Below are 20,250 nucleotides of genomic sequence, written 5' to 3' on the forward strand. Positions count from 1 at the left end.
CTACTTGCACTTTGACGTGCTTTCAAACTGCTAGGTGGGCAGGAGCAGGGACCGAGCAAGGGAGCTCACCCCGTTGCGGGGATTCGAACCACCGACCTTCTGATCGGCAAGTCCTAGGCTCTGTGGTTTAATCCACAGAGCCACCCGCATCCCTACATGAGAGCATAGGTGTGTGAAAATTCAATTTCACTGCAATTCTGATCTTAATATTTATACTGCAAAGAGTCGAAAGAGTTCACATATTCCCAATATTTACACCAACTCTGTTACTGCTGGGTTTTTTGGGGGAATAATATTCATAATTTGTCCAAGTGTTCAAAAGCAAATGTGCACTAGGCAGGTAATGGACTCCATTGTTGATACAGTCAAACCTTGGTTCCTGAATGCCTGTTAGCATATGTTTCAGCTCCCAAACACCGAAAACCCAGAAGTAAATGCTCTGGTTTTCGAAACCTGAATGTCCGGAGTAGCTTCCGCTTGCAGGCACAAGCTCTTGCAACTGATCGGCAGCCAAACTTCGGTTGTTGAACGTTTCTGAAGTCGAACGGTCTTCCGGAACAGATTACATTCGACAACCGAGGTTTGACTGTATGCCAAATTGTCCCAAGGCAAGAGTGGCTTATGACAACCTGTCATTAAAGGTAAAGGGACCCCTGACCATTAGGTCCAGTCGTGGCCGACTCTGGGGTTGCGGCGCTCATCTCACTTTGCTGGCTGAGGGAACCGGCGTACAGGTTCCGGGTCATGTGGCCAGCATGACTAAGCCGCTTCTGGTGAACCAGAGCAGCGCATGGAAACGCCGTTTACCTTCCTGCTGGAGTGGTACCTATTTATCTACTTGCACTTTGACATGCTTTTGTACTGCTAGGTTGGCAGGAGCAGGGACCGAGCAACGGGAGCTCACCCTGTCGTGGGGATTCAAACTGCCGACTTTCTGATCGGCAAGCCCTATACAATGCCACCCACGTCCCAATCTGTCATTACTAGATTGCAAATCAACCGCATGTGGCAGACACCTCAAAAGAGACACCTCTCTTCCCGAAAGAAGAGAGCCAAGGCAGAGAGTGCAAATTAAGTGAATTAATGGCAGCTCTTTCTGTTTCACATACTTACTATCCAATAGCTCTAACAAAACGTATTTGATTGCAACTAAGCAAAGCCTTTATGTAACTTACATGCACAATGCTTTGGCCATGGAGCTTACGTGCATATACTTTTTGTACCCTTTGTCTACATCTTGACAAGGTAGTGTGTGGGCATGCGAGGGCAGCAAGCAAAATCACTTACTCAAAGGCTAAGGAAACAATTCTATACACACTTATTTGGAAAAAAGTCCCACTGAACAAAGCGGAATTTACTTCTGAGTAAATATGCATGGGATTGAGCTCCAATAAATGTTGAGAAGAGATGGTAGTTGCTGAATAAAAAAGGTTCAACAAGTAAACTGTCCATTGTCCTGGTTGGTAAAGTTATAAATAATAGTAATTTCACAATTGAACACATTCTAGATAGTCTGAGGGCTAAGAACACAACCTTGTACTCTTATGGGCTCAGTAGAGGATCCTGCCACAATATAGGAATGTGTCATCTACATCCTCGAATTTACTAGTCTCTAGGTCCAATAGGAAGTTCATACTTATGAACTCCCTACTGGACCAAGGGACTATTAAATACTTGTGTCATTTGCAATGTTTAACCTCAGAAGTTGGCTTCTGGCGACTCTTTCGTGAAGAAAAGGCTCCATCGGTTCAGTTAAGAGATTTTAAGCTTAAATATGTTGATAACAAATGGAGTGTGCACTCCAATACACGCTTAATGAGACTTTGTTCTAAGCAGACATGCACAAGATGGTCCCGTCAGACCGTATTTTTAAAGTGAACACCAGAGTAAATCTTTAGATTTTTCATTTTCTTAATCTGTTCTCCTTCAATTGAATGGCTGGTGTGCTGACAGTTGAAGAGATAACCCCATTGCACTACTACAGGAGTATTAGGGAAGACCAGGACAGTAATCTTACCTGACAACAACTTCATTTGTCGAGCTCAGTTCCACCACCAGCACAGATGGTGATGTTTCTGCTGGGATAATTAATGGAGGCACGGTCATGTTCTCCGAATATTCCTCTTGGGATTCGTGCTTCATCGTGGTGGGATGCTGCTCGGCTGGTCTCGCTAGAACTTCATTTGCGTGGATTTTGTCAGTCACATTCTGGTTCTCGTCCGTGTGCTTTTTCGACTTTGCATAGAGAATGGCCTTTTTGGGGTTGCCAGATATGTAATCCACTGAACATATATCCGAGAGGGCGTCAAGACTTTTCAGAATATCCTGAGGTAATGGTGCTTTGTATGTGTCTTCGTACACTTTGGGGAGAGCATTCGCCCAAAGGCCATTGGAATATTTTAACAAGATGGCGGCAATTTTCTGCTTGAAATCCTCCTGGGGCGCATCTACTTTGGTCTCTACAGTCTGTTTTACTAAGGGGGGCTGAAGGCTTCCTTCGTGGCTTGAGACACCCTTCACCAAAGGTTGTGTTTTTGCAGCAGGGTAGAGGAATATATCCCTAAGGCCACCAGAACATACCTTCTCTGTCTTTTGAGAGAAAGCAGGAGGGTTACAAAAACAGCTACGTTACTGAATTGGAGCATTGCGGGCAATTCAAAGTGGTTTCCACACGTGTCTGTAGACGGGCCATTTACTTCTAAGTACACTGACCACCATCGGTTTTGACTAACCTTTTGTTTTCTCACCACCTCGTCACATTCACTCACCCCTACATGAAACAGCTTTGTTTTTTGCAGCCGTACTAAAAACCATGTCAAATTAGCACAGGCTTGTGTCATCTCAACAGCAAAAAATTTCTACTGTGCTTTTCCAACTGTGGTTGGATTTGATTTAGTTTTAGATCTCCAGGTAGTTTAAAACAGGACTAATTTCACCCTTATGAAAGTAAGTGGGGCTCATGGTCAAGCACTGTTCAATTGCTCAAGGTGTCCCTCTTACAAACATTGCTTATCTTTAACAACTGAAGCCAGCTGTTATTCATACATGTGTTTACATGCAGGTCCTGCTACCCGCCCTCTCACTATGTGAAAATTCACTTATCCAAACAAAGAATTATGGCCCAAACTTTGCAATACACTCTACAGATTCAGCTATCCGAATATCCAGTGTTTGCCCACTTCCTTGCTTGCGCTTTGCTGGCCAGCGGCAGACATTTTCAGGAAGAAACCATGCAGGGGAGGAGCGGGGGAGGGAGATTGAACAAATCAAGGAGTAGGAGAGATCGGATAAGTAAGTTTTCCTTTGTCTCTTCTGCTGGTCGGCTATAGCTGTTTCAAGAAGAAACCATGGAGAGAGGGCAGGGGGAGAGATTGGATAATCCCCAATTAGAAATGTTCCCATAGGAACCAATGGAAATTGTGGACTCATTATGTGAGTTATGTACATTTCCTGGGAACGCATTGCGTTTGGGAAGTGGGACCTGCGTGTATTTGGGTATAAATGAGCATATGATTGGAATATTTGAAAGTGTGTTTAGGCTTGTGCTAAGATGCTCACGTATTTTAAGAACTGAGAAGTATTCAGTATGGCTACAGACTGATGAAAGCAAAAAGAATATAGCTTATCTGCATTCCACCCAAACTGGCTGGTATGTCAACATGCTGATACATTACTTATAAATAACATTTATTATATCTATTTAAGAGTATAATAGCAAATGTAAGAGCAGAAAACCATATGTGTGCTCATATATGCATTCTGATTAGCATTTTTAAATGAGGGTGAAATCTACCTGTATTGCATGTAAAATGGAAAAGCACTCAAAATGTGCTTTTCCACAAAACAGTCTGAAACTGGCTTACAATAGATGAAAGGTAGTCAACACGGATGATTTTATAGCTTTTGGACTACAAGGCCTATCAGTCACAGCCAGGATTGCCAATGGCCAGAGACAACCAGGGTTGATGAGAGGGGTGATGTCTACAATAACTATAGGCACCACAATGTCTACCCCTGCTGCAGATTATAGGCTAGTGCTATTTTTAGATTATTCCCAGGAGCAGCTTTAGATATGCTGGAAAAGCAAGAACGGATGCATTTTTTAAAAACAAATAAAAAATGTAAACACGATTTGTTCAATTACTGTCTCCTTTCCAAATGTACTTTTTAAAAAACAACTGTCCATACTGAGTGGCTATAGCCATTAACTTAGCATGCAACTGAAACTGACTTCAGGCATTCAAGTCACACAAATAATTGTACGGAGCAGGAGAGAAGGAGCACAACTTCTGCCCCCCACCCCCACCTGGGTGTCTGCTTTATCTGCATCGGTTTTCCTTGTGGAGTACAACCCTTCACAATCATGACGACACACTACAAGGGGAAGCCTCTTACGAATAAGCAGCCACCCCTCTGCAAACGTTCACTGCCAAATTTAGCCGATTTAACCATTTTATTAACAGCATAAAGCCGTCAAAGTGGTAAACACGAGATGAACACAGAACGAAACACAGGTTTTAAAAACAAAAACATTTCTGAACACAAGAAAACCATCTTTACATATTCTAAAAACAACACAATTTTGCATATATACAGCTGACGTACGGTCAGTAGGGCCAACAGAACCAGTGGATACAGCCCTGCTCTCCCCCTCCACACAACAGCTGATTGTGTGATCTGAATGCCTGAACGGGGCGGAATAAAGCCTTTATACAACCCTAGGAGCACACCTGAAGCCCTTTGGCTACACAACCCACAAAGCCTTCACGTGGCAAAGTTACACCTGCATACATATTTTACTTCTCTTTGCACATGAAAAAATCTTGAAGTGTAAAACTGCAATCCTATGCACACTCATTTTGAAGTAATCCCAGTGAATAAAGTGAGATTGACTTCTGAGTAAACATGTCTACAACTGGGGGGAAAGTGAGTGTCTAGAACTTCCCAGAAGCAAGGACAGTACTTATTAGCCAAAAAGGAAAATGGGATATTTCCAAGTTGCATTCTTGACTGGGGTCAAAAAGACATCCAAAATGAATTATATGCCTTCCTGGGCTGTATTAGGATTTAACACAAACTTAAGTATTTGAGCTTGTATCTGTTTAACTAGGAAACGTCCACAGATCCTTTGTGGCCAACTAGATAATAGAGGATTGCAGCCTTAGCATCATTTATATTGCTTAACCTCAGCAGTTGGCCACCATTCTTGGTTTCACATAGAAAAGCAACATTTAATTCAGTGTTGAGAGTCATATTTTAGCTGGGATTATGTAGGCCTTTTTTGTATTAAATTAAAATTTGCAGTTAAACCCATTTTTAATGAGATATTATGTATACCTGATTTTTTTAAAAAATATTATTCAAACCAAGAAATGGGATTTGTCTAAATTAGTTCTTATCCACTCTGGTAAAAGCTGACACCTACCACACAAATGTGAGGCCAGTTCTCAAATTGAGGGAGCAAGGCTGTATTTAAGTCCTCCCGATAAGTCTCTCTGTACACATACGGTAGCTTTGATAAACATATTCCATTGCTGCATTGATTTAGAATCTCTTTAACTCTTCTCTGAATCTCATATATATCAGTATTTGAAGGATAAGGAGGCTGAAGTGGCACAAGTTGTCTCATTTCTTTTGCATTTTCTGAAAAGCAAGAACACAAACTTTTGGAAGACAGCATTTCTTATTTTAAAAGGATACAAGGTAAAGCCATTGTTCTAGTCCAGCAGCAGCACATTTGTAAAAAGGTAAAGGGACCCCTGACCATTAGGTCCAGTCGTGACAGACTCTGGGGTTGCGCGCTCATCTTGCTTTATTGGCCGAGGGAGCCGACGTTTGTCTGCAGACAGCTTCCGGGTCATGTGGCCAGCATGACTAAGCCGCTTCTGGCAAACCAGAGCAGCGCACGGAAACGCCGTTTACCTTCCCGCCAGAGCGGTACCTATTTATCTACTTGCACTTTGACGTGCTTTCGAACTGCTAGGCTGGCAACAGCAGGGATCAAGCAACAGGAGCTCACCCGATCGCGGGGATTCGAACTGCCGACCTTCTGATCGGCAAGTCCTAGGCTCTGTGGTTTAACCCACAGCGCCACCGTAGCAACTAGCTGAATCCCTTTTGGTTGGTAGCGATGACAATCTTACCAGAATCCTCCAAGCCAGTAGCTAGCTTTTTAAAACTTTCCTTTTAAAATATTAAACATTAAATATAAAAGCTACAAATGTTATAAATATACAAATATAAAATATACAAATGTTAAATAGTCTAGAACACTGGCTTAATTTTTCAATCTGTTAACATATTCATATAAACAACAGTATGTTTGAGACACTACACTGAAGATGGCTATGGAAGTGTTCTCTGTGCTGGGCATCCTGTTAACATAAAAAATATACTGGCAACCATCACCATGGCAACTGTTCTTTCCTGCTCTGTCAAAGGTTCCTTCCTTTGTCTCTCCCTGGAGTGAACGCTCTAGATATGATGACACAATAGGGAAACTAACCTGGCTAAAGCTAACCAGGCGAAATATCAAGTTTGTAGGAAATATGTTTGAGCTTCATTTCTTTATTTGATGAACTTTATCCCATACTGAGCTTTGAGATATTTCAAGTATAGCTAGACTAAATGAAAAGGAAACCACCCAGCCACTTAAAAAGGTGAATGAGGAAACTAATATTGCAAGGTTGGGCAAGGGTCTTCTCTCTCTCTCTCTCTCTCTCTCTCTCTCTCTCTCTCTCTCTTGATGGCACTCACAATGAGCAAACATTTTACAATCCTATACTTTGGAAAGATACTTTGGCTTTTAATTACCAGTGCAAAGGTTGTGTTCCAACTGAACGGACAGTCTTTTAAGCATGTGTTTAACAATGTCCTTTACAGCATCGTCCTATTCATGTTTACTCAGAAGTAAACCACAAGTTTAAATGAGCTTACTCCTAACTGAGCACAGGAGCAGTCTAAGAAGTACCTATATACTGACACTGTTGGTGTTTTTAGGAAATGTTTACTTGGCTGATAATCCACGTCTATTATTTCTACATTACCTTGCCAAGTTATGTATTTTCTTACTAGGTATCAAGAGCAGAATTATGTCTAATGGAACTGCTTGCATGAACACCAAAATTAGATTTTACCATGAGTTCTGTTTAAATACATAAAACCACCCGCCCACCCATGAAGTGTGGCTTGGCTTAGCAGTCATGGTTTTGTGGCCCTCTGGTAACATACCATTGAAGTCCACAGGTACGTTTTTTGACGGGTGAACTTGAAGCTCCTTCTGAAATCTTGGTGGAAGTGTTGCTCTTCTATCAAGCCTAAAAATCCCAAAGCAAACTACTATGATTTGATTTGCACTTTTCAAAAATACAAGCTAATATGTTCAATATTAGTAAAAGCATCTGCTTACTGCCACGTCCTTGTAGTTGCACAGATAAGCTTATGGAGAATCATCCCATTAAATAAAAGAGAACCATTTTACTCTACGTGAAGCTGTTATGGGTGGCAAACTCACATATATTCTGCAAGCCAGAACTGCAAATTGACTCCTTTCTCTAGCAAAATCAACAAAATCTGGCAGCACATTTTGAAGATTGAAAAATAGGCACATTGGAACAGGTCTGTTTGCATACAAAGTTGTTGAAAAGTCACTTCTATACCTGGCTTTTGTCAAGTTGTCCTTTTGAGCTACAATATTTCCTTCCAACAGACCCATAGCAGATACAATGGTTAAGATCCACAAGCATAAACGGAGTAAGTCTACTGAAATCAGCATAAGTGCTGGACACTGTCCCTAGAGATTCCATCTTTCTGAAATTGCTTTACAGTTTATAATCTGCTACTAACACAGCAAATCCACTGCAGGAAAGGTTGTATTTGAGAGGCATTCATTACCTTCACAAACAAAACATATCTCACCACTAGATGGCTCAATTTAGGTGAATTCCACAGCTGGGGATAGCTTTAATAGGGCCAACTAAAAGGTAAAAAGAAAGGCTTTTCACTTTTCCACAAGTCAAGCCTCCAGCCTTCTCTGGGTGAGTGCTAGATTGCATGTTTTCAAAAAGGGGAGTTCAGCCGTGATTGTCACAGCAGCTCCAAATGCAATCTGAGACCTACATAGCAGACTTAATTAGATTGTGATCTACTAGGTGATATCTCCTTTTACATGCCATTTTAGGATTGCTCACTGCAACTTAAACAGCAAGTCAGCATTTCATTGCTTTGCTTAAACATGGAGTTTTTCTAGGGAATCTACTGACTATTTTGGCTAGGGCTAATAAAAATCCAACTCTATTCTTGCACTTTTCTTAGGGAGCAATAGGGACTCCTTTTCTTTTTGGAAGCCTAGTGCTGCCAATACTTCATTTGTGGCACCCAGGCTTGAACTTCCTCATACAAGGAGCACGGAAAGTGGGTCCAGATCACCCAAAACAGGATCATGGGACAAATTCAGGAATAACTTGGTTAGCATTAAATAACCTGAATATAAATATGGTTGTGCTACATTTTAATCTCAAAGCTGAATGGTTGGCTTCTACCAGATATGTCGAGTTAAAATGTATTTTCTTTGTGTGTGTTTTTTTTGTCCAGTGAATCTCACATCATGCCTGTCTTGAAGGAAAAAAATGACGTAAAGGGGACATTTTAAACAAGAACCTCCCATGAGTAAAAAAGAATACCTACTGAAAACATATATATAATGTGACAAGTAGGTGTAAGGCCTGGGTAAAAGAATGAAAGAAGAATGAAAAGAATGAAACGAGTATAAATTGATCCTATTGGCTTGGCTTAGTGGTCAAATTTGCAACATTGTTTAATAAATACACGGTCCATATCTACGGGAAACTTGCTGTATAACAATGATTTGAACTGGCCCCTTTCCTTCTTGTTTTAAATCTGCTTGCTAGGACATTTTGCGGGAGAGCATTCAAACATACAGTATTTTTCTGTGTATAAGACGCTACCATGCATAAGACGCCCCCTATTTTTGGGGACTCCAGATTAAGAAAGCACCCCTCAGCAGTGGCGTAGCGTGGGGGGCCTGCAGGGGGGCCCGGCCGCACCGGGCGCAACATCTGGGGGTTAGGGGGCACAAATCCACGGGTTAGGGGGTGCAAATTACTTGCCTTGCCCCGGGTGCTGACAACCCACGCTACGCCACTGCCCCTCAGCACTACCCATGTATAAGACGAGTCCCAATTTTAAACCTAATTTTTTGGTAAAAAACAACAACAACCTCTAGTCTTATACGCGGAAAAATACGGTATACCCCACATGGTCAATACCACTCGTTCTGGTAGAGTATGCAACAATAAAGCCTGAGCATGGAGGAATTAACTGGGGAATCAAAGTCAAGCAAGCACTCCATGTTTCATGCCATAATAGTGCATACCTAACAAAGTTCCACCCACATCTGCTCCATCCTATTATTCCTTCTCATATCTATATTCATGACTCTAGACTGACTGAATGAATAAACTTTTCATCTCAATGAAGACGTGTTACCTATTCAAAAGTCTCGGGCCATTAAACACACTCCCCCATGCAAATGGGCCATAGTTGGCCTGGGACTGCAGAGGCAAAGGAAAGGTAAGTTGGGGGAGTCTGGGAGTGACCAGGGGAACATAGACCCACTGAGACGGTCTATTTCTTCTTGCCTGCCAGAAGAACATTGCGGCAAGGGGGGAGACCAGTGTGGTCCCATCTATGGGCCGGACTAGGAGCAGCCGGAAGGCACTCCCTGCCTCCCACCTTCCCTCTCCACTAGAAAGAATACTCGGCTCCAACTGTCAATTGTTCTTTGAATGAAGCAGCTTAGTGGGTGGGGAGTGATGGGACATTCTGGCCCCATCCGTCAGCCAAAGGCACAACAGTCACCAACTACTATTCAACCACAAACTCTAGCAGCGAGGGAAGATCAGCCTGGCCCCATCTGGGTATGCATGCCCTTATATAGGTCACTACTCTGTTCTGACTTTGAAGAACTGACCTCCCTCCCCTCCCCTCCTCTCCATATTATTATTGTTATATCTGATGGCAAAACCTCTCTCTCTCTAAATTGACGAGAGAGCTTTTGGGATGTAATAATTGCCTGAAAAGTGAAGTGAAATCTAACAAGCAGTTTTCATGAGCTACTTTTCCTGGCCCTGCATTACAAACACAATGGGAGGATTATGAAGGCAATCAAACCATTCCGAAATTTAGATAAACTAAATGATGGACCAAGCAAGAACATTATCTGACTCATGATTTGATGACCCATGACAGCAACAAACAATGCATGAAGAGAAGTGTTGGTACAGCAGCTGAGCTTGCCAAGTTGGATTTTAGTCAGTCAAAGGAATAATTAGGGATGCTGGGGTGGGGGCGCTGAAGTACAACACTGAATCAGCAGAATTTCAGCATCAAAACCATCCGCTTTCTTGTTAAGGATGCAGTAATGGGGCAGTACTGTTTCAGCTGACAACACAATACAGGCTACTGACAATATTTTAAATCGGTCTATGCCCAAATTCCTCAATGATTTTTACAGGCCATTTCACTCATGTATACTGTAGATCTAGACATAAATATCCTGCTAAAAAAAGCAGTAGAGAAATATCACTGTGTAGAATTTTTCTGCAGTGAATATGAATTCAATAGTTTTAGCAAATAATTTAGGAAAGACATATGAAAAATCCCAGTCTTCCTAGCCATGTATTTGCCCTTAAGAAGTGTAAAAGTTGCATATATATATAATGTATGCAAATGCATACATTAAATTCAGTAAACGAGTACAGTCATACCTCGGGTTACAGACGCTTCAGATTGCGCGTTTTCGGGTTATGGATGCGCCGAAACCCAGAAGTACCGGAACAGGTTACTTCCGGGTTTCGGTGCTTGTGCACAAGTGCTAAATTGCGCTTTGCGCATGTGCAGAAGCATCGGATCACAACCCATGTGTGGGCAGACGCGGCGCTGTAGGTTGAGAACGTGCCTCCTGCACAGATCACGTTCGCAACCCGAGCGTCCACTGTACTACGTATTTTAGATGCTAGAACTAGTTGTCCCCCCCAATTAGTGCTGTAATAGAGCAAAAGTGGAACACTACAATCAGTATTACCTTAACAAGTAAGGCTTTTCCAGACAAGGAGATTTGTCAAGAATAGCTTCAACGTCTGTCTTAGGCTTCAAAATGTGAAGCTGAAACCCATCAAAATTTTCCTCAACCCCCAGCCTGAGAAAAACTGAAATTTTGGGGGAACTGTTTTAAGTAAATAATGCATATCAAAACTACTGTACAAACTTATAATATATTGTGTATAACTTGAAATTGTTGCAAATGTCTCCATTGCTTGATATTAGTTGAAAGTGCTGCACCCTAAGATACTCAATTTGAAAAACAAAAAATAAACTTGTGGAACTTGTGAGCCCCACAAATATTTCACAGTAGGTTCCCACAATCATGTATTTCACTCCTGGTAGTATGTGTTGTCTTCATCAAGAATTCCATATTCAATGTAAAGGTAAAGGTACCCCTGACCTTTAGGTCCAGTCGCAGACGACTCTGGGGTTGCGGCGCTCATTGCGCTCTGTAGGCCAAGGGAGCCGGGGTTTGTCCGCAGACAGCTTCTGGGTCATGTGGCCAGCATGACTAAGCTGCTTCTGGTGAACCAGAGCAGCGCATGGAAACGCCGTTTATCTTCCTACCAGAGCGCTACCTATTTATCTACTTGCTCTTTGACATGCTTTCGAATTGCTATGTGGGTAGGAGCTGGGACCAAACAACGGGAGCTCACCCCATCGCAGAGATTCAAACCGCCAACCTTCTGATCGGCAACAAGTAGACACTCAAATATGTACAATATCCACAGAGTGAACCTAACCTTCTCTAACTGAATGAGCAAACTGACTGGCTTGGTCTTAACCTTTCATTCATTTCAAAAGTTACAGTAACATATCATCGGGATGTGTGTGCAAAAGTTGCTGCAGAACAGGAGAGAGAAGGCATGAAAAACTAAAGGTTTGTTATTGATGCAGCTTTAAACATTCATTAGTTTCTTCCCTCTGGTGAAGAACATAGAAGAATTTGAGGCAAAGTGAGAAAGGTGAGTCAGCGTGCAAAGGTCCTATGGATGTTTGTTTAGTAAAGACACACACACACACACACACAGATACACATGATCTAACCTTGTTAACATGACTAACCACTCCGAGTCTAAATTTGTAGAAAATGTGGTATATAAATAATTGATAATACTAACAATATCGTATCTAGGATTTTTGCAGTGATGTAATAAGTCATAACCATTTTAAACAGGCTACTATGCTCAGGCACAATTCGGCATGCATCCCCTCACCCCGCCAAAATCTCTCAAGATTTACACCAATTTACAAAATTGTTGGACACACTTTCCCCCTTCCATTTCCTACCCTTGTAGGCAGTTACATAAGGCAGATAAAAGCACAAGAAATGGGCCAGTTTGACTTTCATTGAATTTTATGTTGAAAACTTTTTAATAAAAAAATGATTTAAAGAAATGGGCCATTTAAATAAAGAGCAGCAACCCTAGGGTTGAAAGGCAAAAAGATGGCAAAAAGAGTGCTTGCCTCTCTCAAATAGTGCTATAGTATTGTCAGTGTATGTTGACGCTTTAGGACAGTTTTCTATACAATCAGAAGGCCATTTCCTTCCTGAATGTATGAGACTCTAGAGTGGTGTCAAGTAATCAGCTGGTTTATACCCAGCAAGTTTTCCAACAAGAGGAACTCTAACCTGTTTGTCACAGTCATGTGTCCTTGATTTAAGACTTCTTTCTGCAGAGGGGTCCCAAATTCTAGAGGCAGAGGATATGATGCAGAGCTCATGTTTTGTCTAACAAGAGCACAGCTTCCTTTGCTTTTCAGCACTGGGAGTGCAGGTCTCCTGCTTTCATCTGTGAAATGCATGAATCCTGGCTTCCGCAGAGTACCCTTTGGCTTGCCTGCAATACAATGATGCAAGACACAAAATGTCAGTTCTCATTTTCAGATTACCCATGGTTTGGGGCACTTCAACATAAATTCTTAAGTTTACCAGAAAGATGCAAAAAATAACTAAGCCAGACAACTAAGGGTGACTATGTATAAAGCAGCATATTAATGTTTGCTCATGCAATATAGTCTTTTTTCAGGGTGGGGGTGGGGGGAGTAGTATTTCAGGCCCCACCACTCAAAAACAGGGGGTTGTTAATAACAGCCAACTTACAGAGTTGTTAGGGCCAATTAAACTTGTTGAGAACAGTTAAAAAGCACACAGACTATTGTCTTTCTGCAATAAAAAATTATGTCCCTACTTTTCTTTCCAGCATCAGTTTCCTTATGTGCTGTTTCAAGACACACATGAATAGTCAGCCAGACTGCCCTGTAACATGACTGTTCAAGAGTGTAAGTAGTTTATTTCAGTCAGCAGAATCACAACAATAGAGAAGCTCTGCAAGTGATTAGTTTGAAGTTGATTAATTCAGCATATACCCATGTGGTGTTTTGCAGCTGACAAACTTACCGACCGAGGCAAATGGAGCTGTTCTTTTCAGCCTCATGCTGCAGTTCACTTGACGACCCGTCTTCTTTTGGGAAGTTCTCTGGCAGGCAACAAGCTGAGCAATCTGTGCAGTCTCCTGGCAAATGACCGCACGACAGGTCACCTGATCAAGGAAAGAGGAAACCAAAAATGGAGAACCAGATTTACCAATGACTTTTATGGACGATACTTACTCATTGAAAGCCACTTCAGACTCGCTGCATGAAACTTAGGTAAAGGGACCCCTGACCGATAGGTCCAGTCATGGACAACTCTGGGGTTGCGGCGCTCATCTTGCTTTACTGGCCGAGGGAGCCAGTGTACAGCTTCCGGGTCATCTGGCCAGCATGACTAAGCCGCTTCTGGCGAACCAGAGCAGTGCACGGAAATGCCGTTTACCTTCCCACTGGAGCGTTACCTATTTATCTACTTGCACTTTGATGTGCTTTTGAACTGCTAGGTTGGCAGGAGCAGGGAGCGAGCAATGGGAGCTCACCCCGTCGTGGGGATTCGAACCACCAACCTTCTGATCAGCAAGCCAAAGGCTCTGCGGTTTAAACCACAGCGCCACCCAGATTTACCAATGACTTTTATGGGAGATACTTGCTCATTGATAGCCAGCTCAGACTCTCTGCATGAAGCTTAGAATGTGCTAAAGCAGGTGTGGGGAACCTGTGGTCCTCCAAATGTTGTTGAGACTCCAACTCCCACCCCTCCAGCCAGCATGGCCAATGGACAGGGTTGATAGGAGTTGAGAGTTCATTAGCACTGGAGGACCACAGGTTCCCCACCTCACTGCTACAGCATTAATTTGGGAAGGTGCAATAATAGTGTACCCAATGCAGGTCAGCTACACACTATAAAGTACTGTATAAGACTTTGCCATGCCACCTGAAAGCTAAAGCCCTGCAAAGCTTTGCAATTCACTCTAATGCAGATTTTGATTTACCCTATTCGCTAATTAAAATTTGTGCTAAGACGATGGCTATTTGGACACTGTTTTCTGTCTTTGGCTCCCAAATATGTAACATGATACCTAGTCTGTTTAAGAAGGATGTGTCTTTAGTGCCCTTCCCTTCACATGTTGAACTTGTATATTTTGATTGTAGAGGAGGTGCTGTCATGAGTGTAACACACAGATCTTCAAGTGAAAATGCTGTAGCAGTGGGGGTGGGGAACTTGTGGTCCTCCAAATGATAATGAACTCTCATTAATTTCAACTCCCATCGTGCGGAGGGGGTGTTTCAGTTAAAGAAATTACATTCAACTGTGCACTATAATGAACATAACCAAATTAAATTTGCTCCGGGTGAAGCATTATTTGATTTGCAGCAAAATCAATGTAAAGAAGCAAAAGGCCCTATAGCAACATTAATCTTTCGTCTGGTACCACAATGGACAGTGTGACTATTAACCAGAAGGTTGGTGGTTCGAGCCCACCCAGGGATGGCTGTGGTCAGGATTCCTGCACTGCAGGGGGTTAGACTAGATGACCCTCGGGGTCTCTTTCATCTCTACGATTCTATGATATTTTACAGCCAATATACACATACACACACACAATTATGAAGTACTGTATGCATTTCTTACCTCACCAGCTTTACTAATTTCAACCCTAACAACTCCAGGGATGCTTTTTATATATCCTTCTAAATTAGAATGTCCCAGCTGCTTAAAGGGAATCAAGTCTCCAGTTAATGATTTATATTCTGCTTGCAAACGGGAAAAGGGTACTCCATGTTTATGGGACTGTAGAACAGCTCGGAGCATTTTTGCAACTAAATCCGCTTCCTGCATTTTCACCTGTAACAGAAAAGCAACGTCATTAGAATTTAAGATGCAAGTCAGCATTTCTCCTTTTTTTGACCTCTTCCATTAAGAAGCAAAAATCCAATACCATTGTGTTCAGTGTTTGAGAGTCAATAACCAACACAAAAGAAGAAAGCACAGTAATTCCATGATTCTGAAAGAAGCCACTTGCTACAGTAAAGCCAAAAAGCTGTTTGGTTGCTAACCCAACAAGCATTCCCCATCAGATGAGCAAATGCCTTGCCCGTTACTGGCATCAAAGTGCAACACAACCAGCAGTGGTCACTGACAACTTAACCACAGATGCCTCAATTCAAATCCTCACCTGCACTGCAACATTCCTTGGGCACTGAAATTCTGTAAGACTAGGATAACTTACAAGGTTGTTGAGAGGACAAAATGGGGTAACTCATGTATGAGCTGAAGTTACTTGAATGAAAAGAATGATAAAAATGTCAGTTCTCTGTGAGAGGAGGCTTCCTTTTTGAATTTACATAATAGCATCAGCAACTTCTTAGAATTTCAACAGACAGGCTTGGCAAATATAATGCAGTAAAAAATTGCAAAATGTATGCTAACTCAAGAGGAGACAAATTCACAGATCTATTGATATGGTCCATTTTCCGAAGTACAGTTTTGGCAAAGCTTTCTCAGTTTAGGTATACAAGCCTAGAACACGACACAGGAAATAGGTGACTTATTGCTTGAGGTGTGACACCTGTATTCTTAACACACCATCATGTTGATTTTATGAACAAACAGAGTGGAACCACCCTTAACCTCCTAAACCAGGGATGTGGAGCCTGGGGGTTGGGATTTGAGTCCTGTCAGCAAAAACTTCACTTGTGCAACAGGGCATCCTGCCTTCTGAAATTGGCTAGAGGGGAAGGCGAACTCCCGAAACAGTACAAAGGGGAGGAAAAGGAGGGTTGCTCTGTCTGACAAGTTAAAATACTTGCCCTGACCGAATGTATCAAATATATGCTGCTTTAATCTACCTTCCTGCAAATGAGTACGTTTTGTTAACTTTATCATTGAGGCTATACACTACACTTTATGAATTCATTCCTTTAATATTAGTATGTTGGGTAGCCTATCGTTTAAGTGGCTGTAACTATTCTTGCTGTTGCTAGAGGGGCTTCCTACTAATTCCAAACAATTCTTTTAAGATAACCAAGTAAAATATACAGTTAGAAGGTACAGCATATTCAGTAAAGTCATTTTGTTAACCACGTTTTATTGGCCCAGTTTGCATATCACCATAAACTATGGTTTAATGTGAATGAGCAGCATGTTAGTTTATGCTGTCCAAGAGTTCTTGGAGTGCTTCTCCCCTGTCATGGATTACACAAGCCAGAATCTGGCTGCTTGTGTTGTCCAAACGAGGCTCATGATTTCTTTCTATGCTGCCCACGTTCTGTTCTGCCTACCACTGTAGATATAAGCAGTCAACTGGACAAAATAGGTAGAATCTGAGAGGGCTATCAAATACTTTTACAAACATCACAAGGTAGAGTCTATAGGGGCCAACTGGCCATGTCAAGTAATCTCCAAGAAAGGATGGCAAGCACAGGAGAACACAAAGGTTGAGACAGTCCCCACGTTGTGAACAGCTGCCCCCCCCCATGATTATTTTGTCAAAAACAAATGCTGCCATTTGTTTTAAAAGAGCACAGGTATAGTACACATCTCCCAAGAGCAGCTTCCTCAGTTGTTTTTTTTAAAGTATTGTAAAATATGAAAGAATGTAACATTTATATCCTTCTCAATTCATCTGGCATGGGTGATTCATATGCACATCAGCTGGTCTAGCTGGCTGGTGGCCCACCCCAAAAAAGCCTTGCCACTCAAGACCTAGAACATGGAAATGCCCATTATGTACCAAGTTCTTTAAAAGTTCTGATTTCATACTACAGGAAAATTGGGATGACATGAGTTTATGAAGTTTGCCCACAGTACTTAAGGGAAACTTACCCCTGCATCTTCAACATGGGGATAATACTATCCTATCCTGCAAGGCTGTTGCTAGATAATTACTTGAAGCTCACGGAACACATTTTATAATACTTTATAACAACTATTAGGTAAAGGTAAAGGGACCCCTGACCATTAGGTCCAGTCGTGACCGACACAGCAGCACACGGAAACGCCGTTTACCTTCCTGCCGGAGCGGTACCTATTTATCTACTTGCACTTTTGACGTGCTTTCGAACTGCTAGGTTGGCAGGAGCAGGGACCGAGCAACGGGAGCTCACCCCGCCATGGGGATTCGAACCGTTGACCATCTGATCAGCAAGTCCTAGGCTCTGTGGTTTAACCCACAGCGCCACCCGCATCCCTATAACTATTATTTATTATCAATCAAAATAGGAACAGAATTTATGGGTAACAGCTTTAGAAAGCTTGTTAGAATTAATTGCTTAGGATCACTTTATATAGCTGCATTCGGTTCAGACACAATGCTAAATTATGGTTTAGGGCTATGTGCTTGTGTCCTCAGAGCCTTGAAATGATCAGAAACTTTCACTTCTAGTTAATTGTGAGTCTACCTGTACAGTACCTGTACAGTACTGAGAACTGTGGTTATTCTTAGCTATGGTTTAGAGAAACAAGCCAACTTCATAAACCATGGTGTGAAGCTGGATTTCCCACTAACCATAGTTTGACTAACAGCACATTGTCTGGGTTTGGATATAAGAAGTAACTGTGCTCATCTCTGTATCACCACACCAGAGCATTGCACATGAGCCCAAAACTCATTCATACAACACTAAACTGTATTCAACACCCTATTGTGTCTTTTTAGAATTTTAAAGTGAGCACCCATAAAGTAAATTCCAACACAGACATGAATTTCCGGAAATCATGTCAGCCCATGGCAGCAAAAACAAAACATCTTGTGGCACCTTAAAGTCCAAACATTTTTAAATGGCATATGCCTCCATAAACTCCACTTCAGTCAAGGAAAACTTATGCCATAAAACATTAGTTTGACTTTAAAGTGCTAAAGCCTCTTTTGTAGTTTTTATTGATATGAAGTCCTGATGGATTTGCAAAACTACCCAAGAAATGAGAGATACACCAACTGATGTTGAAGCACTTTACCAAATGAGATTTCAGCAATCACTGGAGGACACAAAATGTGGGGCGGGGGAGAGAAAAAACTGAAAGGAAAAAACCACATCAGTTTTCCCCATTTTTTCCCAGCCCCTCCCCCAAACTTGCTTTTGAAAAATGCTAACTTTTAGTTTTCTTGTTTTAACTGTTCGTAAACAGATAAAACGATATAATTATCATTTGTTGATGTTTTCAACAATAAGCGGTGTGCTGTGTGATTTTTTCATTAAATAAATCAGAAAAGAAAAACAACAGAAAAACCAGGGGCGGGGACAGGTATTTTTTCTTCATTGTTCCAGGTCTCCTCCCACCTCAGGCCTTCATGTATGCCCCAATAAATTCATTTCAGACTGATGCCATTTATCAGGCGTATGGCACTAGATGCTGACATTCAGAGTTTAGATTATAAGCACCAGCAACACGGGGAAGCAGATATCCAGACTATGACAAGCCAGAAAATAAATTCAGAGTACGGGTGTGTGTGTGTGTTAAAGGTGTGTATGTGAAGGAGATGGAGAAAGAGAGAGCGCATGGACCCACCTCCTTGCAAACGACATCAGGGCGGCGGAAGTGACCAATATTATTATTAGCACATTATTACTTACTGAATTTATATACCGCCCTAGAAGCAGGATAGAAACGTTTTGAATAAATGAACGTTTAGGAATGTGAACAGTTCAGCAAGACAACCAGGCACTCTAGTGATAGATGAGTGTTAGATTAGTGATGATGACATTAATTCTTGTTATTACATTTATTAAATTTATATACTGCCCTATACCCAGGGCGGTTCATAGAATAAAATCAAGATATAAAAACCACAAAATACCTAATAAAAATAAAAACAACCCAATAGCACCCCCCCGGAAAAGAACATATTTTTAAAGGAGGGCATAGAATGTAAATGCCAGGAAGGCCTGGCATTATTATTTATTGAATTTATATATGATGACAGCCCGGCGAACCTGGGCTATATTCATGCACGGGCACAGGCGGCGAGCAGCGCAAAGGCTGACGCGGGTTCTTCGGTTCCCACGTTACGCCTGTGCGCAAAAGGGAATGTAAAAAAAAAAAAAGGACTGCGCCCGAGGAAAGCGCGCAAGGTGAGCAGGCGCGGAGCGAGACCAAACCCAGCGCGTGTTGTTTATTATTTATTGAGGGTTTATTATTTTTTGATGAGGAGAGGAGGAAAAAAGGCACCACTCACCCAGGCCCGCGGCGACCCCGAGGGGTCTCGGCCCGGCCCGCTCCCCGCAGCCTCCCGCTCGCCGTCCGCTTCTCCCGGCCCGCCACGGCCTCCGGACTCGCGCAGCGCCGCGCGACCCCGCTACTGCCGCCGCCTCCTGCTCCTCCTCCTGGGCTACGCGGCCGACTGCGGAGCCGACCCCGCCCTCCCTCTCTCTCTCTCGCTCTCCCTCAAGCCGCTTTTATGACGAAACACGACCAGGCCGGCCGGGAGCGAACACCCCCCCCCCCTTTCCGGACGTGCCGAAGGAGGAGGCGGGTCAGGTAAAATGGCCGCGCGCTCTCGCTCGCCTCGAGCGCCGGTTTGCCAGCCCCGCCAGGCCCTCTCTCCGGCAAAGCCACGCCCGCCCTCGACACGTGAAGGCCGCCAATCGAATTCGGGGGCGCGAGGCGGTTGAAAAGCCAATGGGGAGGAGGATTCCGAAGACGTGACTCTGTCAACATTCCACCCCCCCCCCCACACGCCCCGCTTAGGTTTCGAATAGGAGTTCTGGGTGCTGCTTACTTGGGCCAACGCAATTTGAATTATTATTCAT

At 42.6% G+C, this 20,250-nt stretch overlaps 1 protein-coding gene across 4 annotated transcripts in view; it reads right to left on the reverse strand.

Annotated features, from left to right (window-relative positions):
- TDRD7 (tudor domain containing 7) overlaps window positions 1-19,991 on the reverse strand; it is a 43,550-nt gene extending 23,559 nt beyond the window's left edge. The window contains exons 1-7 of one of the 4 annotated variants that reach the window (XM_081893868.1): window positions 19,677-19,991; window positions 15,134-15,346; window positions 13,526-13,667; window positions 12,758-12,965; window positions 7,231-7,316; window positions 5,426-5,643; window positions 2,018-2,589 (exon numbers count right to left, since the gene is read on the reverse strand). In XM_081893868.1, the coding sequence (XP_081749994.1) occupies window positions 2,018-2,589; window positions 5,426-5,643; window positions 7,231-7,316; window positions 12,758-12,965; window positions 13,526-13,667; window positions 15,134-15,340 (1,433 nt within the window). In that variant the 5' untranslated portion in view covers window positions 15,341-15,346; window positions 19,677-19,991. Of the gene's footprint in view, window positions 1-2,017; window positions 2,590-5,425; window positions 5,644-6,336; window positions 6,393-7,230; window positions 7,317-9,507; window positions 9,775-12,757; window positions 12,966-13,525; window positions 13,668-15,133; window positions 15,347-19,676 lie in introns of those variants that run through there. The other 3 variants (XM_081893867.1, XM_081893869.1, XM_081893870.1) reach the window with 3 other exon arrangements.
- Between the last annotated feature and the right edge of the window lie 259 nt (window positions 19,992-20,250).

This window comes from Podarcis melisellensis (genome assembly GCF_964234715.1).
Source record: "Podarcis melisellensis genome assembly, chromosome: 17".
NCBI lineage: Eukaryota > Metazoa > Chordata > Lepidosauria > Squamata > Lacertidae > Podarcis > Podarcis melisellensis.